Source organism: Botryllus schlosseri, chromosome 15 (assembly GCF_051294905.1).
Source record: "Botryllus schlosseri isolate E-star chromosome 15, Bs_hap1, whole genome shotgun sequence".
Classification (NCBI taxonomy): Eukaryota; Metazoa; Chordata; class Ascidiacea; order Stolidobranchia; family Styelidae; genus Botryllus; species Botryllus schlosseri.
The window spans coordinates 15,376,396-15,397,125 of record NC_137250.1 but is presented as its reverse complement, the minus strand read 5'-3'; the positions used below and the strand labels follow the sequence as shown (position 1 = coordinate 15,397,125).

Here is a 20,730-nt window from a genome sequence, read left to right as displayed (position 1 = left end):
CGTTTTTTTTCTCTCCTCCACCAGCGTGATAGCAGTATTGTTGGTCAGAGCGGCTACTTCAAAACCGACTGATTTCACGAATTTACAATTTGAAGTGTCCCAAGCAGAGTCGAATTCGCAAGTTTTGCAATGGAATGGAGCCGTGCGGTGCGTGCGTCGGAAATAGATTTTAACGATCAAATTCGCCCATCCCTATTCACTCCGATATTTTCCAAGTCGTTTTGATACCTTCCTATGCTTTCATTGTATCGCAATCTTATGCTGTATTGATCTGATGGAATTATTATTAAAACTTATACTGATTTTTTTCCCGTCTTTTGGCACGGTTCCTGTGTGTGATACTATAATTATAATATTTTCATCGAGGATCTTGCGCCAGACTCAACTCGATGTTTGTGCTAGTGTGATGAATAGGCTGCAAACGTGACTGTGAACGTCCGGTATACTTACAGGGTAACACTTCAGTCGTCGTGAACACGGTAACGGCGGTATTATAGAACTCGCGAATATTTAATCAAGCGAGCCTTCGTAATGGAAGGCTTGTTGGTAGCTACGTTATCAGGCGATCATCATCCGATTGTGTCAGTGAAGGGTGATCATCTGAGCATGTACAATAGGCGTGCCAGATGCTCATTTTCGATCGCTGATTGTATTCCACTTGAACCTGCTTTTTTCGCTATTGCTGTTATTTCACTACTTGGCATTTCGGCGATCCAAACTGATAAAATGCTTTCGAAATGCATTTTACCCTAACCGAACTTGTGTCATTATTTTTGTACTGTGCACAGTGCACAGTGATTTAAAAACGGTAGTCTGAAGCCTAAACCAGTCTTGATGACCAGAGGTGATCAGTAACGAAGTACTTCTACTTTTTTGCAGTACTCAAGTAGTTTTCCGCTACTTGGGTACTTACTCGAGTAGATCTAATTTCCCACTACTTCTACTTCGCAATATTTTGTGATCTACTTACTTACTTTTCGCTATTTTCAGTTTGTCAAGGAGAAGTAGTTTAATCCTCCTTTCAAGAAGATAGCCTGAGGAATTTCGGAGCTGTTTTCAAGGAGTATCAACATTTAATTTTCATAAAAGCTCAGAATTTTCGTCGCGCTTCGCGCACAGTGGAGGGAGGGACCAGTATGATTTCACGAAAGTATCGGTGAATATAATTTAGGTAGCGGGTTGCGTGGTTCCGTTCGCACCGCATTGCCACCGATATGAAATATTTCACCACAGTATATATGGCCTATCATAATGTTTGAAAGTGATGTTTCGAAATCTAGCATTTACTTATCATATCGTAATCTATAGCAGTCCATGGCGTGTCCTAATCTGTAAAAGTGGACTTTTTTAGCTTTAGACCTGTTTTAACATACTACCTTTAAAACTTTTCTGGACTAAAGACATGAAATACATTTTTCGCTTTTAGAAGTAGTATTTATATTTCTCTTTCAATTCCCAGTATCATACTTTGAGTTCTAATTAGTTTCAGTTCATTTGTCTGGAGAACATATATGTTGAAGTATAGAAGCAAGTGTAGTATAATGCCTTTAATTTCCGGAAATAAAGCTACACAATATGGCATTTTTACGGTCCACCATATTTTTTATCAACGTTTACTAATCAAGCAAAGTGTTTACACTGTAGCCGATACAATTTCTCCGTATTGCTCTTCGACTAAACTACGGGCCTTATAATATGGGGAACGGCGCCATACCATGATATTTTTTGAAACGGGCTGTTCGAGTAAACAGAGGATTAATATCGCATTTCCATATCAATACCAGCATTTTCATCCCATGACGTTGACGAATGCTTATGCTTTCGAAAATTGGATGGATACCTGCTGGAATGCATCAATATGAATCAAGCTCTGCAGTCTGCACCTTTCGCATAGCTGAATTTGCATCTTTTGACAATCCATGCGAACGAATTGCGATCGTTTTCACAACTACTTACTTACTTCAGTAGATTTAAAGTTAGCCAATTCTACTTCAACTTCAAGTAGTTTCAGGTTGCTTATGGAAGAATTACTTCTACTCGTACTTGAGTAGATTTTTTTCTTCGCTCCTTCTACTTCTACTTGAGTAGCTTTCTTGACTACTTTGACCACCTCTGGGTGACTAACCGGTCACCACAGTACCCAACCTTATCCATTGCATAATTAATTAATTCGCTATTTTCTTTTTCGCATTGCTATATTTTGTTTTTACTTTTCGTATTAACTAAGCAAGAAATTTATCCGTCCGTACAGATCCTCCTGCGTGTTCTGGTTCGTTCATGGTGAACACGCAGCCCGTGTTTCGTAGGATATTGTTATAGATAAATAACTTACGTAGGTTAGCTATCCATAATATTGTATACTGTTGCAATTATTTGCGTTCTACTGTCATAGCTTTACCATAACCTACATGATTCCATATCACATTTCTGCGCGATGTTATGTTACCACGTGATCACGTTGCTTCGTATAATAGAATGCGTTTAGTAGCAGAATGACTGTTATAATCCCATTATGCATACCGGTACCGAATGTCTTTCTAACTGTACGCTTGGTTTTGCATTTGCAGTAACCGAAATTATTCTTCATTTTTACTACAATGATTATTATCATCCTCCTGTGAGCGGTTTCCTGACTTTTTCTCTACTAATGCGATCTGCCGACGCCAATCTTTCACCTCATGAAATTTAAAAATATGGTCTTGAAGCGGTTCGAACGAATTTAATATATTTATATATTTAAATTAGTAAAAAATGAATGTAACGCAGTTGACTGAGCAGGTGAATCATTATTCCCACCACGGTTTGGGGTCTTCGTCTTCTGTTAAAACGGTTATGCTATCTCGAGACTGTTCCACGTCTGTGTTGGTTCTCGAGTCTTCCTGAGGAGGTATCGCGTGGCTGTCGCCATGTTCTGGCTCAGCAGGTGCCTCTCGGGGCACCGCTGGCATCTCTATTGGTGGATCCGGTTGAAGTGCGAATTGTTGACTCTCTATAAAACAGTCGGGAATTTCAAGCTGAATTTTCTCTCAATTTTCAATTTCCTGGCGACTTCCCAGTGAATTTGAGCCACAACTAGATTTCAATATGGATAGGGATGATACCAAATAAGTTTAGAATTGGACGTAGATTTTAGTTGAAAATAATTCACTCGCGCCCTCTCTGGGGTATCGACACGGTTTTGAGGGATCGGGAACATATCCGATTCGCCAGATTTGAAATTGAAAAAAATCCTGGTGATGTTTGGACGTAAATTGACCGTGTTCTCAACCATACGGGAGGTGTACGGTGATTTGAAACGGTGTAGACAGGAGAAGGGTTCAATGACAACTAAGCCACACCACGTCGAGACGCTGACATTTGTCGCCAAGGTGCGATGACTTTCAGTAATGACTATGAGATGACGTTCATCCGCACATGGTTATTATATTCTTGCATGTGTGCTCGCATATCTTGGGGCCTATATACTCATCTGCCATGGCGAAAAAGACATTGCGATATCCAGCGTACCGCCATAAAGCGTTCAAATAATACTTTATACCTTCTCTTGGCCGTCTTTCGTTTTCATCTCTCGATAGTTGCATGAGGCAGCCTGCTGACACCCCTCCGAATTTCCTTGCCCAGCAATCCGTATCAAATTCACAGGCCAGCATAGCTTTCTCTCCGTCAATGCCATAATTTTGCAAGCATGAGGATATATTCTTTAGGGAATCCAACATAGCTGAATACAGTTGTATTGTATGATGCATATCGAGATGATTTCATAAGGGTGTTGTTACTTGAATTGCTTTTGCACATGGACGCGCAAGTCGCGGCTATGACATCTTCAGCTTGCAGCCAACAATCGATGTCCGTAGCGCATGCAGTTCCTAGTTGTACTGTCTTTTCCCACGTGTAGCTGGCACATTCGGAAACGCAACGCATCACTTTTTCCACAGCAGATATTGTGAAGCGAGTTTCTGTGTTAAAAATCAAAGCAGTAGTTGCTTAGGTCGCAGTCGGTAGCATCGCTATTCGGCTGGCAGTATTTGAAATCTGTGCTACATCCAGGGCTGTGGAGTCGGTAAATTTTACCACCGACTCCGACTCCGACTCCACACATTTTCAATATACCGACTCCGACTCCGACTCCGACTCCTGGGTCTTTAAACGTACCGACTCCGACTCCCGACTCCGACTCCGACTCCAGCATTATTACCAATTTACCTCGAAAATTATATGCCACATTGTCGGTTGAATGACTATCATACAACCATTAAACATATGCAAACATATGATTAACTGTGGCATGCTGAATTGTTTCATTGTTGCACAGCTCGAATTATCCACCATCTAATTAACATGAAATAAATATTTACTAAATATCCTTCCTTATTCAAGTTGTTATAACATGGACTCTCTAATATCCTGAAATGTATGAATCATTCAAATATGGCAGATATCCAATCCTGTATAATAAAAATGTAGATAAAAAATCCAAGTGAAGCTCTGGTGTATGACTCAGCAACTAATAAAGAAATTGAACTTACTAACTTACTTTGGCCGTTACACACTATCCTGATTACAAGCACATACACTCTTACTACTAGTAATAGACATTGGTCATAAATGGAATTTAGTTAAGTAGGCCTAGTCAAAGACCATAGCCTATGTCTAGTCTACATGTACTTAATCAAGTATTCAAGGATTGGGACTTGCAGTCTTTCTTAATCATTTGTTCGACCCAAACAGCTAAGCTACACTACAAATATTTTTAATTTTGTCAAATGGGAAGCATCGTTTGGTCATATTTACATATTTTTACAATTTTACAAAACCAGCCGATGCATTTTCTCTGTCACAGTATCATGGTATAATTCCAAAAATTGCATCAATTTTGACTGCATCGGGAAAACGCATCTTGCGATTTTCTTCCCCTCCGCAACTGAGTTGTAATTTGAAAGTCTTTTATCTATATCAGGGGTGGGCAACTTTTTCGGAGAAAGGGACACCTGAGATTTACGAACCATTGCGCGGGCAACGGGAATGTTGATAACCTATTTTTAGTCGTCGATAGGAGCGAATCGAATTATGAAACATTGCAAACAAGACTTATATTACTACGCTCTAAAATTGATGACATTATGTCATCCAACTGTGCAGTGCGCAATCAGGCCCTGGTCGCGCCAAGCGCGAAATTTTTTTGCAAGATAACGACTGAATTAGGCTATAGCTATATCAATAAATATGTCGCTAACATACATTGGGGGTCGCATCTGTATACCACTGGGCTCATTTGGCAAGGACAGGATTATTCGACGTTTGAACATATAGAAAAATCGACGGTATCAGTGAACATGCCTCCATCATTTTGTGCAAATGTTTTGTCGACGATCTCGCTGCGAGTGCACAAGCAAAGCCACATCTACTAATTGCGAATATAGTTAGACTCAATTCTGTGAAGAATATGTATTTATAATTTTCAAAAGGGGGCTCAAATACTGAATGCAAGAAATCTAGTGACAATGAATCATGCGAAGTACCGAGAAAAATTTCAAGTCAAATAAATCTGCTATGAAATATTCTACTTCATGGTCGTATACGAAGATCTGGGATCAATGTGGCTGACCCCTGGATACGTCAATGCCTCAGAACTGCTGTTTTAGTCATCATCAAATTTCTCGGCCATGCTAATCAAATTTTGGTTGGCCTTGCAATTGTACCTGATGTCATAAATAATTTCGAGAATTACCTCGCAGGCCACACCCTTACCTTCTCGTGTGCCAAATTTGGCCTGCGTGCCACGGGCTGGCCGCAGCTGATCTGTATGCTTAATAATAACAGTGATTGGTGGTACATAAAAATTATATTGAAAATTCTTTGAGAGCAAATGTTTTCATGATAGAGAAGCTGGAGTCGGAGTCGGAGTCGAAATCATAGTCATTCTCACAAACTCCGACTCCGACTCCAGTCAGTATTTTCCCACCGACTCCGACTCCGACTCCAGCTATTACAGTTTTCACGACTCCGACTCCGACTCCGACTCCATCAAGCGAAAATCACCCCGACTCCGACTCCGACTCCACCGACTCCGACTCCGACTCCACAGCCCTGGCTACATCACACACCATAGGACAAGACGTCTATGACTTGGTATACCGTCGAGTGTCGGTATTGATGAAGGAAATTATCCCGCATTCCATTTTGAATATGGCGTGACTTTAAAATGGCGAAAACGAATGATCAGTTATGGCCTATTTATATGGTATTTCAGCATATAAGCTTCACTATAGTTATGAATTACTTTGAATCTAGAACGACGAAGCTTGACTAAAGCGTTAAATGCAATTTTGCCCGTTCATGAGTACTAAGGACCCCCAGAATGTCGTAGTGTCTAGTAAGTGTCAGCGTGGCCTGCATGTTATCCAATTCATATCCAAACCTCATAATTAGGGCGATTTTTTGGGCATGTCAAAATTGTAGCGTTAGGTCAAAAAAATGTCAAAATTGTTTACGAAGTCATTTTTTTTTCGCAACCTGAATTTCGTTTTATTGCAGTTGTTTACACTTTCGGTGAAATTATCATTTGACCAGCAGGGTTGCCAGACAGATTTTGAGAAAAAGGCCAAACAGTATCGAAAAAGGGGCCAAAAAGTGCCAATCACCCAAATTGTTCAATAACGTTGACGATATATAATAACGTTAACAGCAACATTAACATTGCAATATAACCCATTGATCTTTTGTCAATCAGCTGGAATTCCAGATTTATATTGTATAAACTGTTGTAGGACACCAAATCCACTACACCTGTTGATAGTATTGTGTATTATATATAGCCTACGTAGTGCTATTACCAGTATAGGATGTAGTAGTACTAATGGCATATATAGTAGTGGGTATGTAGTTGTATATAGTAGTCAGGGCTTTGGAGCCGGAGCCGGAGCCCGGAGCCGGAGCCCGGAGCCGGAGCCGTGCATTTTTACCGGAGCTGGAGCCGGAGCCGGAGCTCTACATAAAATTCAGCCGGAGCTGGAGCCAGTTATTTGAGGGTTAGCTCCGGCTCCAACGTATTTCATAAGATGCTATTATATATGCAACAACCATATCTGCTGAGTTCACATATTTCAATATCAGGCCTTCGCGAAATTAGGAATGTTTTCCTCTTTGGCTCTACCTTTTCCGACTGGGGATTTAACAGCAGAGCAGTGATATGTTCATTGTTAAATTTTCATACATGAGTGCCGAACCTCGGTATGTGAGATATGCCTGTGAATATTGTTGGTATTCGGCATACCCGCAATTTCATCATCAGCACAACCTTGTTGGCCAATTGTATACGGTTCGAAGATAATGATACGCGAAATGGGAGAGAGGATAAAAACGTAATTTCTATGCACATGTCGGTATAACAAGCACGAGCCGAGAAATTCTATCTTATCGTTGCTATGAATCGGATGAGCAAATACTCGTTCTTTCGTGATAATTCTTTAATCGGGCCGCTAAATTGGACAGTGTTATGAGTATGCAATTATGCATGCTAATTGGAATTCATTACTGCGCATCATCGTCATTCACTCCAGTAAGGATTTTCGAGCGTAAATAGGGGATAGCAGAAGAGTAGCCCAAAACCCCATGGTATTTTATGTTGGAGACAAATTACTGATTTTATACGCGATTTCCAATTTGTAATCATCTGTTCCGTTAATTCATTCTTCATGCCTGCTTGATACTAGGGATGGTGTGAACCTCTGAAAGGTTCAGGTTCGTGTGAACGCGAACCTTTTTGAAAGGTTCTGTGTGAACACGAACGTGAACCTCGTGACGTCACGTGACGTCATATTGCTAATTCCAACCCTATCTTTCAATGAAGTGATAGCCTATATTAATGTACACGATACCTAGCGACGACTCGGGCCACATAATGCCATAATGCTGAAGTACATTTTGTCGATTTAAACGTCACTAAATGTATCAACTGTGGCAATCATATGATATATTACTCCCATAAAATCAATAGCATCCGTCGTTTTGCCAATAATTTCGAAGAGGTGTTGCCAGGGAATATAAGCTTACGCCTTAACGATGACCAGACCGGGCAATGTATTCGGTGTATGAGTATTGCTACATTGGTATTGGGCAGAGTGTAATACAGGTTTTTATACTTGCTACCGATATTAGGCTACCCCAAAAGTTATACTGCTGTGACCAACACCTCAATCGCACGGATTTGATTTTATTGATACAGTAAACATATGAAGTGAAGATAGACCCCGTACGCTAGCTAGATTTGTTGCATCAAAAAACGATATCAATCTCATTGATTGGTTGAATCGCTCTCTACCTGTTATGTATGTCGCTCGTGATGTTATGTGATTGCGGGTCAGCTCACAGCAGAGAGTCACAAATTATTCACAAACGGAAAGTTGGATATTTAGAGCAGAATTTTTGTAACAAAGCAAGTAAAATCTTTGAGATTGTCAAAGTGCATGCTCGTTTTGAGTTTTTTTTTAATGCTGCCGGCGTCATTCATAGAGTGGCCCGCAGTTGAAATGCTATGAATTCGAACCAAAGATGTCATTATGAAGTGAAAATTGTTATATATGAGAAAGGTTCACAGTGCAGAACCTACCAAGGTTCTGTTGTGAACGCGAACCTCCAAATTCCCGAGGTTCACACACAGAACGCGAACGTGAACCTCGCGTTCACACCATCCCTACTTGATACTCTACTCGGCACCGGATGGACTGGTAACGAGTGCATCAATATCGAACGTCAAACCATTGGCCATTTGGTACAAATCGAATTTCTATTAATCACGTCGTAATATCCGCCCATAATGCTCTTACTACAGTTACAGTTGAATATTAATCGCACATCAAAAAATTGAATTGAGCTGTATGGCTTAATGTTAACGAGTACAGTGCCAGCTTTAAAATGCCGCATTAGAATTTTAATGTTGTACGCAGCAATGGCACGGCAAGTGCGTTCCAGTGCAACTATGATGTTATCGACATTTGGCAAGTATTCATTATGTCGTCACAAGCCGGTACGGCGGCACCTATGTCTTCGTTGCTGCATCCGATGTTACTGACGGCTGACAGACTCTAGATTACAATCGATAACTAACCTACGGGTAAATTAGTAATCTATATAGACCAGGGATCGCCAACCTTTTCGGCTAAAGGACCACATGAAATTGACGAACGAGTGCGCTGCCCACTAGCCGCACCAGGCGCGTAAAATTTTTAAAGTTAATATTATTATTACTTGGGTATATTGCGGGTCGACTGTATACCGCCCGCTGGAGACATTTTGCAGGGACAGGACTATTCGGCATCTGGACATATCGATATCGAAGATTTCCGCTAATATACGGCAATCATTTTGTGCCTACATTTCATCGCCGACGATTTTTCTGCGAGCGCAAACGCGAAAATACTTTCCGTCGTAATTACGAATATAGTTAGACTCAATCGGGTAAATTGGGCGTTTTTTCATTTCCATGTGAGGGTAGGCTATAAGGAAAGAAATCGTGTGACTTAAACACGCGAATCGTGAAGAAAACGTTTACTACTATTTTTGTTTATTGTAATGTACGACGATTTACTAAAAATGTGACTGGACCCTGGATCTGCCAATGCGTCGAAACTGATATTTTAGTCATCAACATCCCAAGTGTCGATGGCAGACTAATTATATTTTTGGTTGTCCTTGCAAGTTCACAATCTGAGCAATTCAATTTCGATAATATAACAGAATTTCGACTATATAATGGGAAATTAGCTCGCGGGCTACTCATAACCTTCTCGCGGGCCACATTTGGCCCGCAGGCCGCGGGTTGCCCACCCCATATATAGACAGACATCTTCGATAGTTTTCAGAGCCGGAGCCGGAGCTGGAGCCGGAGCAGTGGTAATAATGCGGCTCCGGAGCTGGAGCCGGAGCTAATGTATGATAGAAGAAAGCTCCGGAGCCGGAGCTGGAGCAATGCAAATTTACGGCCGCTCCAAAGCCCTGATAGTAGTGCCGCTATACAGTGAGTATATGTTGAGCTGATTGACGTTGTCGAACAAATGCGGATATCGTGAGTAGATGGCAACTTAAATTTGAAGTGAATCAATTTGCGGATAATTTGTAACAGTTCGAATAGTTCGGTCGTAAGCACCAAACGTCCGGGTGATGATGAACGAGATCACGTATTAATTTTGATATCAACGTGATGCGATAACTTGGAAGCGCCAATACAAGCCTGCATGCGTCATCATGAGGAAGCATTGGCACATACCGAATGTGAAATTCTGCGACAACACTGCCTACAACACCCTAATAACTAGGGAGGTTTTTTTACCTAAAAAACGGAAGATTTTGACCTTGAAAATCAAAATTTTGACATTTTTTACCTTAAAAATCTTAATTTTGACCAAATTTGACCTTTGACCAAATTGTACTACTTGTCTGCATTTCAGGTTGGAACTGTCTGTCCTTACGAAGTAGTATGGCCTGAGAAAATACTTTTTTGCCTCAAAAACTGACAACTTTTCACGTGAGAAAAACTTTATTCTAACAAAATCTGGTCCTATGAAGAATTCGAGTAGTTACATTACGCATTATGGTAGAAATAATTTTAAAAAATTGTAGCACAACGAAAGATACTTTCCTACATTCTCGAGTAGAATGTGTTCGTCCTTACTAAGTAGCTTGCCAAGAATGGAGAAAGAACGTTCAACAGCAGCAGTTGTTGGGGGTGACAACACTGAACTTGTGCGTACGCGTGCACTGCTGGTGGCAAACCGTGTTGCTTCATACAAGCGCTGGTGTCTACATCACAATTTTTCATCATGCGTTTCTTGATAGAACCATGCAATGCCTACGTAGTCTTGCTTCAGTTGGGATATTGTGGTACGTTGAGCATAACACCATGTCAACCTATTTGTTTCATTTGAATGTTTATGATTCACAATGAGCAGACAATTGGCCGTCTACAACGGTAGGCGTATAAAGTAGGCTACAAGCTGTTAAATGCTACGGGCTAAGCTATGATTGTGTGGGTGAGGTAGTGGTTGAAGTGGGAATAAATGAATGCAACAACAACGCTCTATATTACCGGACCACGATCTGACATATTAACGTCTCCTAACGGCACATGCTACCTTATTTTTGTCGTTTGTCCTTTTTATGTATTCTTGCATTACTTTTCTGTAAGTGTGAATGCCTCATCATCATCATCATCATTGGTTTATTAGCAATTTTATCAGTTCAATACACCACAAAAAATGCGATACAATGAAAAGACAGGAAGATGTCGAAGCGACAAGGAGTAGTCTATGGAATCTGACACCCACCTTGGCCTAGGCGATGTAAAGAGGAGGCATGCACACTGAATGAAAGTAAAGAAGATAGTATAGAAAAAGAATGCGACAAGAAATAGGGCGGCATGTCATGGGAAGCGAGATCGATAGGTCAGTCGTGGTCCGGTAATCTTGAGGATGGACTGTATTTATTTAGTAGTAATTGTTTGTATTTCGACTTGAATGTGGACATGCTCGTCGACTGTCTGATGGCCGGCGGGATACTGTTCCACACATCAGGTCCGGCATATTTGATGGAGCGATGATCTTTTCGGTCGATCATATGATATTTGGACGACGTGGACGCGCGTGTGTTGTACTTGTGCGCTTTTGATTCAGAGGTAAAGAAGTCATTGAAATATTCGGGGCAACGACCGCAGTGAAACTGATACATAAACTTGGCGATTTCTAGTTTCCGCATATCTTCTATGTTTAGGACGCCAAATTTCTTCAGCAGCGACTTATTGGATGGGCAGCCAGGCCCTTTTGGAGCCCTAGCTATGATTCGGAGTACTTTATGCTGTAGTTTCTGCAGTGGCTTGAGTGCAGTTTTACTGGCAGCCCCCCAACAGAGGATGCCATAATGTAACTTCGATTGGATTAAGGATTTAAAGAGTATCAGAAGAACCCATGCTGGCATGAAGCGCCCAAGGCTGTAGAACAGGCCGCACTTCGGTGATAATTTAGTTTCTAGGGACTGACTATGACTCTTCCAGGACATGTTCGAGTCCAGTAAAACTCCGAGATATTTGGCATTATCCGTGTTGGAAACGGGCTGACCAGCGATATTAACGGTTAGGTTATTTTTTGAATTTACTGTCAGCAATTGCGATTTCGAGGCGTTTATGCAAAGGTTGTTCTGGGCCGTCCACTCATGGACTTTGGGCATTTGGTCACCAGTCAGGGCATCCAGCTCTGCCGTCGAAGATGCGGAAGAGAGGAGGTGAGTATCATCAGCGAACAGTGTGGTGTTCAGTGAGGAGGTTTCAAAAATGTCGTTGACATATAAGGTGAAAAGGACCGGTCCAAGTACTGAGCCCTGGGGCACACCACAGGTCACCGGGTGAGGAGAGGACAAGGTGTCTGAGATCGCAACCATTTGTTGGCGTCCAGTGAGGTAACTTTTAATGAGCTCAAGTTGTGGGCCCCGAAGTCCGTAACGCGCCAATTTCGAGATGAGAATTTTATGATCTACGCAGTCAAACGCTTTTTTTAGGTCGAGAAAAATGCTACATCCCACATTTCGCTTCTCTGAGATATCATAGTACTGTTCGGCCACTGTTAGGAGGGCATGAGCGGTTTGGTGTTTGTTTCGGAAGCCAAATTGTTGAGGGGAAATGACAGACATTTTGGCGAGGAATGAGGACAGGCGGGAGAGGAGCAACTTTTCGAATACAATCCCGATGCATGGGAGAACGGATATCGGACGGTAGTTGGTGACATTAGTTCTATCCCCAGCTTTGTGTACAGGGACTACTCTGGCTTTTTTTAGATAGCTTGGGTAGACTCCATTTTCGGTTCTCATATACCTAGTACCCTCTGTTACACGGAGAACACTGTTTGAAATTCGAGAGAATGGTTGTAAAAGAAGTGTAATATGACGAAGCATATATTTTATTGAAGTTTATTTGAACTCATATGGAACAGATGAACTTAACCCCACCAAAAATTGACGTGTAAGCGTAAAGAAAAGGGTAGAAATGTAGTGTAGAGTAATCTGAACTTGAAGGCATTAATGTAGTATTCGTGTACCGAGGATAAATACAAGGAACGAACATTAATGATCAGAGGTATAATCTGTCGGCCATTTTAATTGAGGCGAAATGTGAACTCGCCGGCTGTATAGTCAGTGAATCGCGGCAACCACATATTTAAATCTAGCTTGGTAGAGTGAATAACTGTTATCGCTTAATGGGCGATGCGAATTCAGGAAGTTATAAAGGGTCAAATTTCATAATCGATGCCATATGGTATAACTCGAATGAGATGCGAAGACCTATCGTTGCGGCAAAGTTAATATGACGGCGAGCAGCGGACTTTTAATTTACCAAATTAATGCGACCTGTAGTTGCGTTTTTTTTTATATACATACGGGAATACATGACCTTTGGAATTATTGTTGAAATTAGTTCGGTAAGCTCACGTCAGAAAAACGACAATTGTATGTGATCCTAAATTCACACTCAATTTGAATCTCCATTCACGCGGGTGAAAAGCGCCGTGTGTTAGCGATCGTGGGGATGCGTTGTCACGGGTATTTGACATAGCACGTAGGAAAATGTGAATTATGATCTCACCTTTATAGGGGAGATACAATAATAGCCTGATCATTGGCGCGTTATTATCTGTGCTCTCCCGTATATACCGCATGATGGATGTTAATTCTCATCTGCTTTGTACAATTGATCGCTTGGTCAGTATGGTAAGCGTTTGCTCTGTAATTAATACTGTGCAGAAGTGCATTATGCGGTGCTTGGCGTTGGGTTGTGCTGTCAGGTGCTGATGAGGCGCGAGATTCGCGGCGGTGCGAGTTCTGAATTAGTTCAAGTAGTTTTGCTGAACGGACGTTTTCGACACTGGCTTGCTGGTTGGTGATGCAACATGATAACGAGATTACCATATGGATGGCCGCGTAGTGAAAACCCGCGTGAACCTACCACTTTTTGATCATGAAACTCGAGAACAATCCATCTAAGGTAAACACCCAGCTACGTATCTCGTGCGGCCGATATAAATATACAAGCGAAGATATATCTGACGTGATACTGTATCTATACCAAAGTAATGTGACCTGTAGTTGTATTTTGACCCTTTTAAAACTCCGCAATTTTGCAACTATTCGGTGAAAGAAAACATAAAGTTAACTCGACGTTGAATTTCAATAAATTCACCTCAGGAAAATCAACAATAGTCCGGGATTCTAAACTCGCACTAAATTCGGGTGATCAACGCCGTGTGTTAACAATCGTTGGCATATGATGTCGCATGTATTTGACACAGCGCGCAAGAATATATGTATTCTGGTTTCGCCCGTACAAAGAAGATACAAATTATTCGTGCGGTACTCTCTATGCTATAATCCAGTTTAGGAGAACCTCGAATGAATTTCGTGTGCGCATAATGAAACAACAGCGCCCGCTGGCGACCTAAAGAAATATATGAACAAAAGTCGCCCTTTTAATAAAAAAGGGGGGCTATTTGTGATGCGCTAGGTCGTCGCTTCGACCAATTATGGGCCAGCCAAGCTAAGGTCGTACAGGGTGTGCCTCTGACGCCTAAAAATACTAGGATCCTGGAGTTCAAGCTAGGCTTCGCATGAAAACCCGAATTGAAGAATTCTTGTTGTTAGACGTTGTTGTGTGTGGGTTGCTGAGTAAGCTTGTAAAAGGACTGACAACCCAAAGGTAATGTATTTCTCTGAGTGGGGGAAAGGTGATTGCAGCGAGCGAGGTACTGCAATGTATTGGGTTGGCACAAAATCAAAAAGGGCGACCGATGTTTCTATCCAAATAAGGAGCCGAGGCCGAATCGTGACACTTAGTCATTTCTGCTCGTGCACGAAGTCGTTATAATGGGTCATTTATAATGATGAGGGAGATTAACTCGCACACGAAGCTGTGCCATTTGGTAGCTGATAGAGCCGAAAACAATTAGTTAATGGCCGCGGCTGGAGCACGAACTGTGATTCATAAAAAGATTAAAAAGAAAATAACTCATCACGAACTGGGCCCGAAACTTATAGCCAGCTCTTGGCAGGGAAGACCTTGTTTGTTTTTGAAACAGAAATGCATATAAGTAGCCTCGAATCACCATCTATCCAGTCCAATTCGGACTCCAACACGAAGCGGAGGAATTGAAGCTTATAGACAGACCGCATCTACGCACGGACGAGGCTGGCATTGTTGCACCGAGGTTACGTCATCGAAGATCAGAGCGTATGTAAATTTAAGTTTATTCAGTATTTGATTCAAGATAAATGACCAATTAATTTGTCCTACACCCAGTTGGCAAAGTGTAGTGACTTTGCATCATCATGCAATCATGCATACTTCGAAAATTCAATTTGACTTGAATGATGACTTGACGGTACTTGGCTGGGCTCGGGTCGAAATGTGTAATGTCTCAAGGTGACTCGTGACTCGAAGGTAGTGGTTTGATCTCCACACTGTTCTGAGGTCACAAGAGTTTATGGTTATAGCTATTCTGGAACACAGTGCAACTGTATAAAAAGTGCTAGTCGATTTGAATTCAAAGAAAGGGAACGCTGAAAGACAGAGAGGGTCCGAATTGTATGACAATTGCTAAAGAAAAGAAAAACTGACTTGTGGATGATATCAGCAGAGGTGGTCAAAGTAGTCAAAAAAGCTACTCAAGTAGAAGTAGGAGTAGCGACGGAAAAATCTACTCAAGTACAAGTAGAAGTACTTCTTCAATAAGCCACCTAAAACTACTAGAAGTAGAAGTAGAGAAAATCAGATCTACCTGAATAAGTACTAGAAGTAGAGGAAAACTACTTGAGTACTTCCAAAAAGTAGATGTACTTCGTGACTGACCACCTCTGGATATCAGTCATATTCTGTTGTAATTCGAATGGGTGATGACATATGAAATCCTTTGCAAATATTGCCGTTTGTTCTCAGACATGCGCGGTATATAGTCCTAGTTGCCATGGATGAAACAAAGAAGGCTACACCATATTAACACATTTTATCGATAGTATTCAAAACGGATCATGCTTGATGGTATTGATCCATGTCTGCGGAAACCCGCTCGAATAATCAATACGAAAAGTATGTAATTCATTTACGCGAAAATTTGAGTAGGACAGTTAGTATAGTTTAATTAAAGTCCAGAGATACTAATGTCTAGAGATATAAAAGCAGGAAATGACGAGTGCTTATGCCGCGTTTAGTCAATCAGTTTTAATAATATTTTCATCATTTCAAAACACCACGAAACTGCGATCCAGGGCAGTCGTACTAACTATCCTGCCGCGTGTAGTAATTGGCTGCGACAGATTTGGCGCGATGAAAGTGTCTAGTTGAAAGTGAGCCTGACTCCAGTCAAGATTTGAATTTGCCGAAAAACACTCTATTATTTCGTGTAAGCTTACATGGGCCGAACTAGGACCAAGAATTAGTGAGGATGAAAAATAATCACTAGCAGCGATAAAGTTTCCGTAGGGTATGTTGCGGCGTTGTAAATGTGTGGTATCGCAGTGCGTCAATAAATATGTGCCGTTCGCTGTGCATATTTATGCCGACAATAAGGCGGGTGCCTTTGTACCTAGATATTCCATGGTTTTGTCAGCATTTTAGAGCATTCTTGTTTAGTGTTTTTGAGGACAATTTACCTCGCTGACGTAAGATGAAACGCACTAACTCAAGAATAGCTTCAGAAATATACCCACTTGTCGCATTAAGTAATAACAAGGACAAAGTCAAATTGGATTTATTATTGGTACGGCAAGCAGGCGACTCGAACCAGGCTTGGACAACTAAATAATTCTAGTCGTCTAATCTCACGGAATTAGAGCGAAATGCCAGTAATATAATTCTAATCTAATTTGGAAAAAGCTGCGTAGCTCTAATTCTAATTTTAACATAATTTGAAAAAGCTGCGTAGCTCTAATTCTAATTTTAACATAATTTGAAAAAGCTGCGTAGCTCTAATTCTAATTTTAACATAATTTGAAAAAGCTGCGTAGCTCTAATTCTAATTTTAACATAATTTGAAAAAGCTGCGTAGCTCTAATTCTAATTTTAACATAATTTGAAAAAGCTGCGTAGCTCTAATTCTAATTTTAACATAATTTGGAAAAGCTGTGTAGCTCTAAATCTCACCAAATTCGGAAAAGCTGAAAATTTTCTAAAGTTGTCTGGGTATGACTCGAAATGAAAATATATTTACCTATATCTGAACGTCACAAGCGCTACTATTTCGGCAAGGTCAATACACTCAATACCATTCTGATCAGGACATCAATGCCCATGTGGAGACGCTGTAAATGGTCACGGAGCAGCGAGCCAGTTCGTTGGCTACTGTGTCCGTTTTGTGTTGTGATGTATATCGGGGCCTTGTGTTGATTTTACGACCTAGCGCTGAAGCGCCAGTATAGTTGCCGGCTATCTATCGCAAACATCGCAAATCGCAAACAACAATATCAGCGGATTTCAAATTGCTAATTCGATACCTTTGGTGCTAGACCTTGGAGAAGATCGATTAATATTCCAAAAGTTTAGGGCTACTATTGTGATTAATAAACATCGATACCTTGGTCACTAACTAGGATTAATACAGAAATATTATACAACCGGAATTACTAGGCCTATAACATTAGGAATACTTCAGGCCAGTACTGCTAATATAAAGACCTTAGAAAAGTAACCCATGGTTGAACTTATCCACACATTCGTTTTTCGAAACTGATGTGTCGATGATGGAATATGACACTAGCCTAAAACCCGCTTTGTCCGCGTATTCACTTTACGAAGTGAATGCGCCTGACGAACGCCATTTTGTCGCATTGCAATCATTACGCGTACGAACTATGAAAGTTTACTGTATTGGCAAAAATCAATCTGCAAAAGGGTATTTTCATGGGAGGGTTTACTATGACGTATTATTGCAACGTGGCGCCTATCTTTCTTATATTGTTCAAGTACTGCATTTACCTAATCTTTGACATTTACCATCATATTGCTTTAAGATGACGCTAACATGTCTTAAATATAGCTATAAGTTATGAACATTTAATATGAGAATAGTTGGTTGTTACTGCAGTAATTTAATAGCGAGTACTACAACTGTAGGTATTAATAAGGCGTCATAACTGACCCCGCCCCTATACTAGTGTCAGGACCCTTCACCCCAACGGGACAAAAGTTTGAAAATTTGATGTGTAATGGACCATAGGACAATAGAAACATGGGTATTTAAAGACCTCTTGGGGTAAGGCATTGGAGCATATGTGAGTTCGAAATTCGCGATAAGCCTAGTCTATTGCCTATGAAAAACGATATATACGAATGAATAAAAAAGCTTAAGCACACCAATACTGGAAATTAAGGAATATAGCATGATTACAATTAGGATATTGGTTCACATATGACTATTATAAGTGAGATGGTATCATTTTGTGCTTATCTGGGACTGTGTCGTATGCATGTTAAGTGTTAGCTATACCATCAGTTTGCTTAACCAAAAATGGCGCCACCATTTTTTCATGTATGCGAGCTTTTACAGTGAGCCGAAGTATGACTGATATATGTATGCATATCTATGCCATGTATGATGTCCACATGAATTGTACACTCAGTTGTGGTATCCAATTATTACATATAAAGACGACATCGGTGCGTCCGCTAGTTTCGGCGAACTTGTGACTCTATGCCAATGTAAATTCGCCAGTCTGAAACAGAGCCCCAAACGAAGCATCCAGTAGCAGACTATATCCAGAAAACCGGACATTGACGGAGGCATTGCGGAAGGGTTTGACGTCTTTTGAGATTGAAGGGTGATGTTCCGATGTCCCTCTGAAAAATCTTGACATGCTATTGATTGGATCGGCTGCTTGCTGCAGTTGCAAAGTATACAGAAATAAAGCAGTGCGATGAAATGGGAGCGACTGCTAACCGAAATTGCAATGTATACATAAATGAAGAAGCTCGATTAAATTTGCTGGAATCGCTCCATAAAGCCGATGGGCTAAAATGGAAAGAGCCAAGAACATAGAGGTATTGCATTCGGAATATCGTTACAACGAACCCTCAACAAACCCCGCGTTCTGTTGGACTTGGAATGCCCGATCTCCGAATCGACAGCACGCAAGTAGGCTACTTGATGTCCCTAAGTAGTAACGACTCAAACAAGGGGTCGGTTCCTGGACTAATTGCGGTTTGATATCTGCATCTGGAAGATTGGGGAACTCTTATAAACAAGGTGGTCGGCAAATTGGTCAACTTGAACTCTGTGTGGTATTGTTTTTTTGTGGCATCGATTGGCATATTTCTTGTATATTATATGCATGTATATTGTCGGCAGGAAATACCATCACATTTATGGTGTAAACACACCTTAGAGTATTGAACTGTTATTAATCGTGCATGAATATGAATAGGTTAAATCTTGACTTGTGTTGTGATTGACGTATGTTCCGTGTGCTAACTTAACCGAGTTTGGCATAGATACTTCATTTCTGTCTGCATGATAATTATTGGAGTATTTGGTTGTATTAAGCCAAGGGGCTTGTCTATTGTATGAATAGTTTGAGCCGCTGGACCTTCCAAGGTCACTGCTTCGTTCGATCAATCTACAACCAATGCTTCAATCAACGTCGACAAAACCGGGTTGTATAAGGGGTGTGGAAAAATGTGGAAAAGCCAGGAGATGGGGTTGAGCTCTGTGAAGTAAATCGAACCAAGTGTGGAATACTTGCATGGCAAGCGCCATGAAGCTACACTATAATCAAATGGAGGCACCAACTGGTCTTCTGGGGCTCAGCGTCATTTCTTGGCAATTTCAGTGGACGGGGGAGAGTCTGAAGACGAACACATCGATTACCTCCTTACTATCTGCGAACGCCAATCTATGAAAAGAAAAGATCGTCGAAGGATCACAACTGGGGTTTTCTGCGCCGACACGGGAAGCGTCCTCAAATTGAAAAACGTCGTAGAAACCTAATACCCGCCAAGCTGGGAGGAGCGACAACCTATAGACATGAAACTACGTGATATAGGTGACTCCTCCCACGTTGACTCCTTAGTAATAATCAATTTCGACGGACTATCGGCTCCATTTGCGATCGAGGAAGGAGACCTCTCAATATTGTAGGTCTAAAATGGATTGATCATGTACAACAATTACCAAACATAGCGACTGAATTTGAATCTCCGCCTAATGCAAACGAAGGGTTGTCTTTAGTAACGCTTCATGACGGGATCTCGTGTGATCAACGGGACGGAACCAAAGTCGGAAGCAGTCTTCGCGACACTGTAACCGATGATGGGTTGATGGAAGCTGCAAACCAGATAAGCGTCGAGCCGGCACGTTGTCTGTGTCGCCGCAGGCCGTTGCCGCTGGCGCAAGTGTCGAGATGGTAATCACTACTGGCGCGAAATGTGTCGAGTTAGGAATCCCTGCTGGCACCAATCATAAATACGCCGATCTTACGACGGCAACTGTCTTACCTTCTTTCCCAAAAGGTCAAAAAAATATGGGAAATCCCTAGTGTTGGGTCAGGTAGCCCCTGCTGGCACTAGTCGAGAAAGTGTCGGGTCAGTTAGCACTGCTGGCACTAACTAAAGATGTGTCGAGTCAGGAATCCCTGACGGCACCAATAATGAAGACGTCGAGCGCGGAATCCCGGCTGACGTAAATAAGGACCTGCACGAGAAAACTGGTC

The 20,730-nt window shown here is 41.4% G+C and overlaps 1 protein-coding gene across 1 annotated transcript in view; it reads right to left on the bottom strand.

Annotated features, from left to right (window-relative positions):
• Positions 1–2,704: 2,704 nt before the first annotated feature.
• LOC145457865 (uncharacterized) overlaps positions 2,705–20,730 on the bottom strand; it is a 37,938-nt gene continuing 19,912 nt past the window's right edge. Inside the window, exons 4-6 of the mRNA XM_080336156.1 lie at positions 3,777–3,956; positions 3,539–3,718; positions 2,705–2,989 (exon numbers count right to left, since the gene is read on the bottom strand). Coding sequence (XP_080192282.1) covers positions 2,787–2,989; positions 3,539–3,718; positions 3,777–3,956 — 563 coding nt within the window. The 3' untranslated portion in view covers positions 2,705–2,786. The remainder of the gene's footprint in view (positions 2,990–3,538; positions 3,719–3,776; positions 3,957–20,730) is intronic.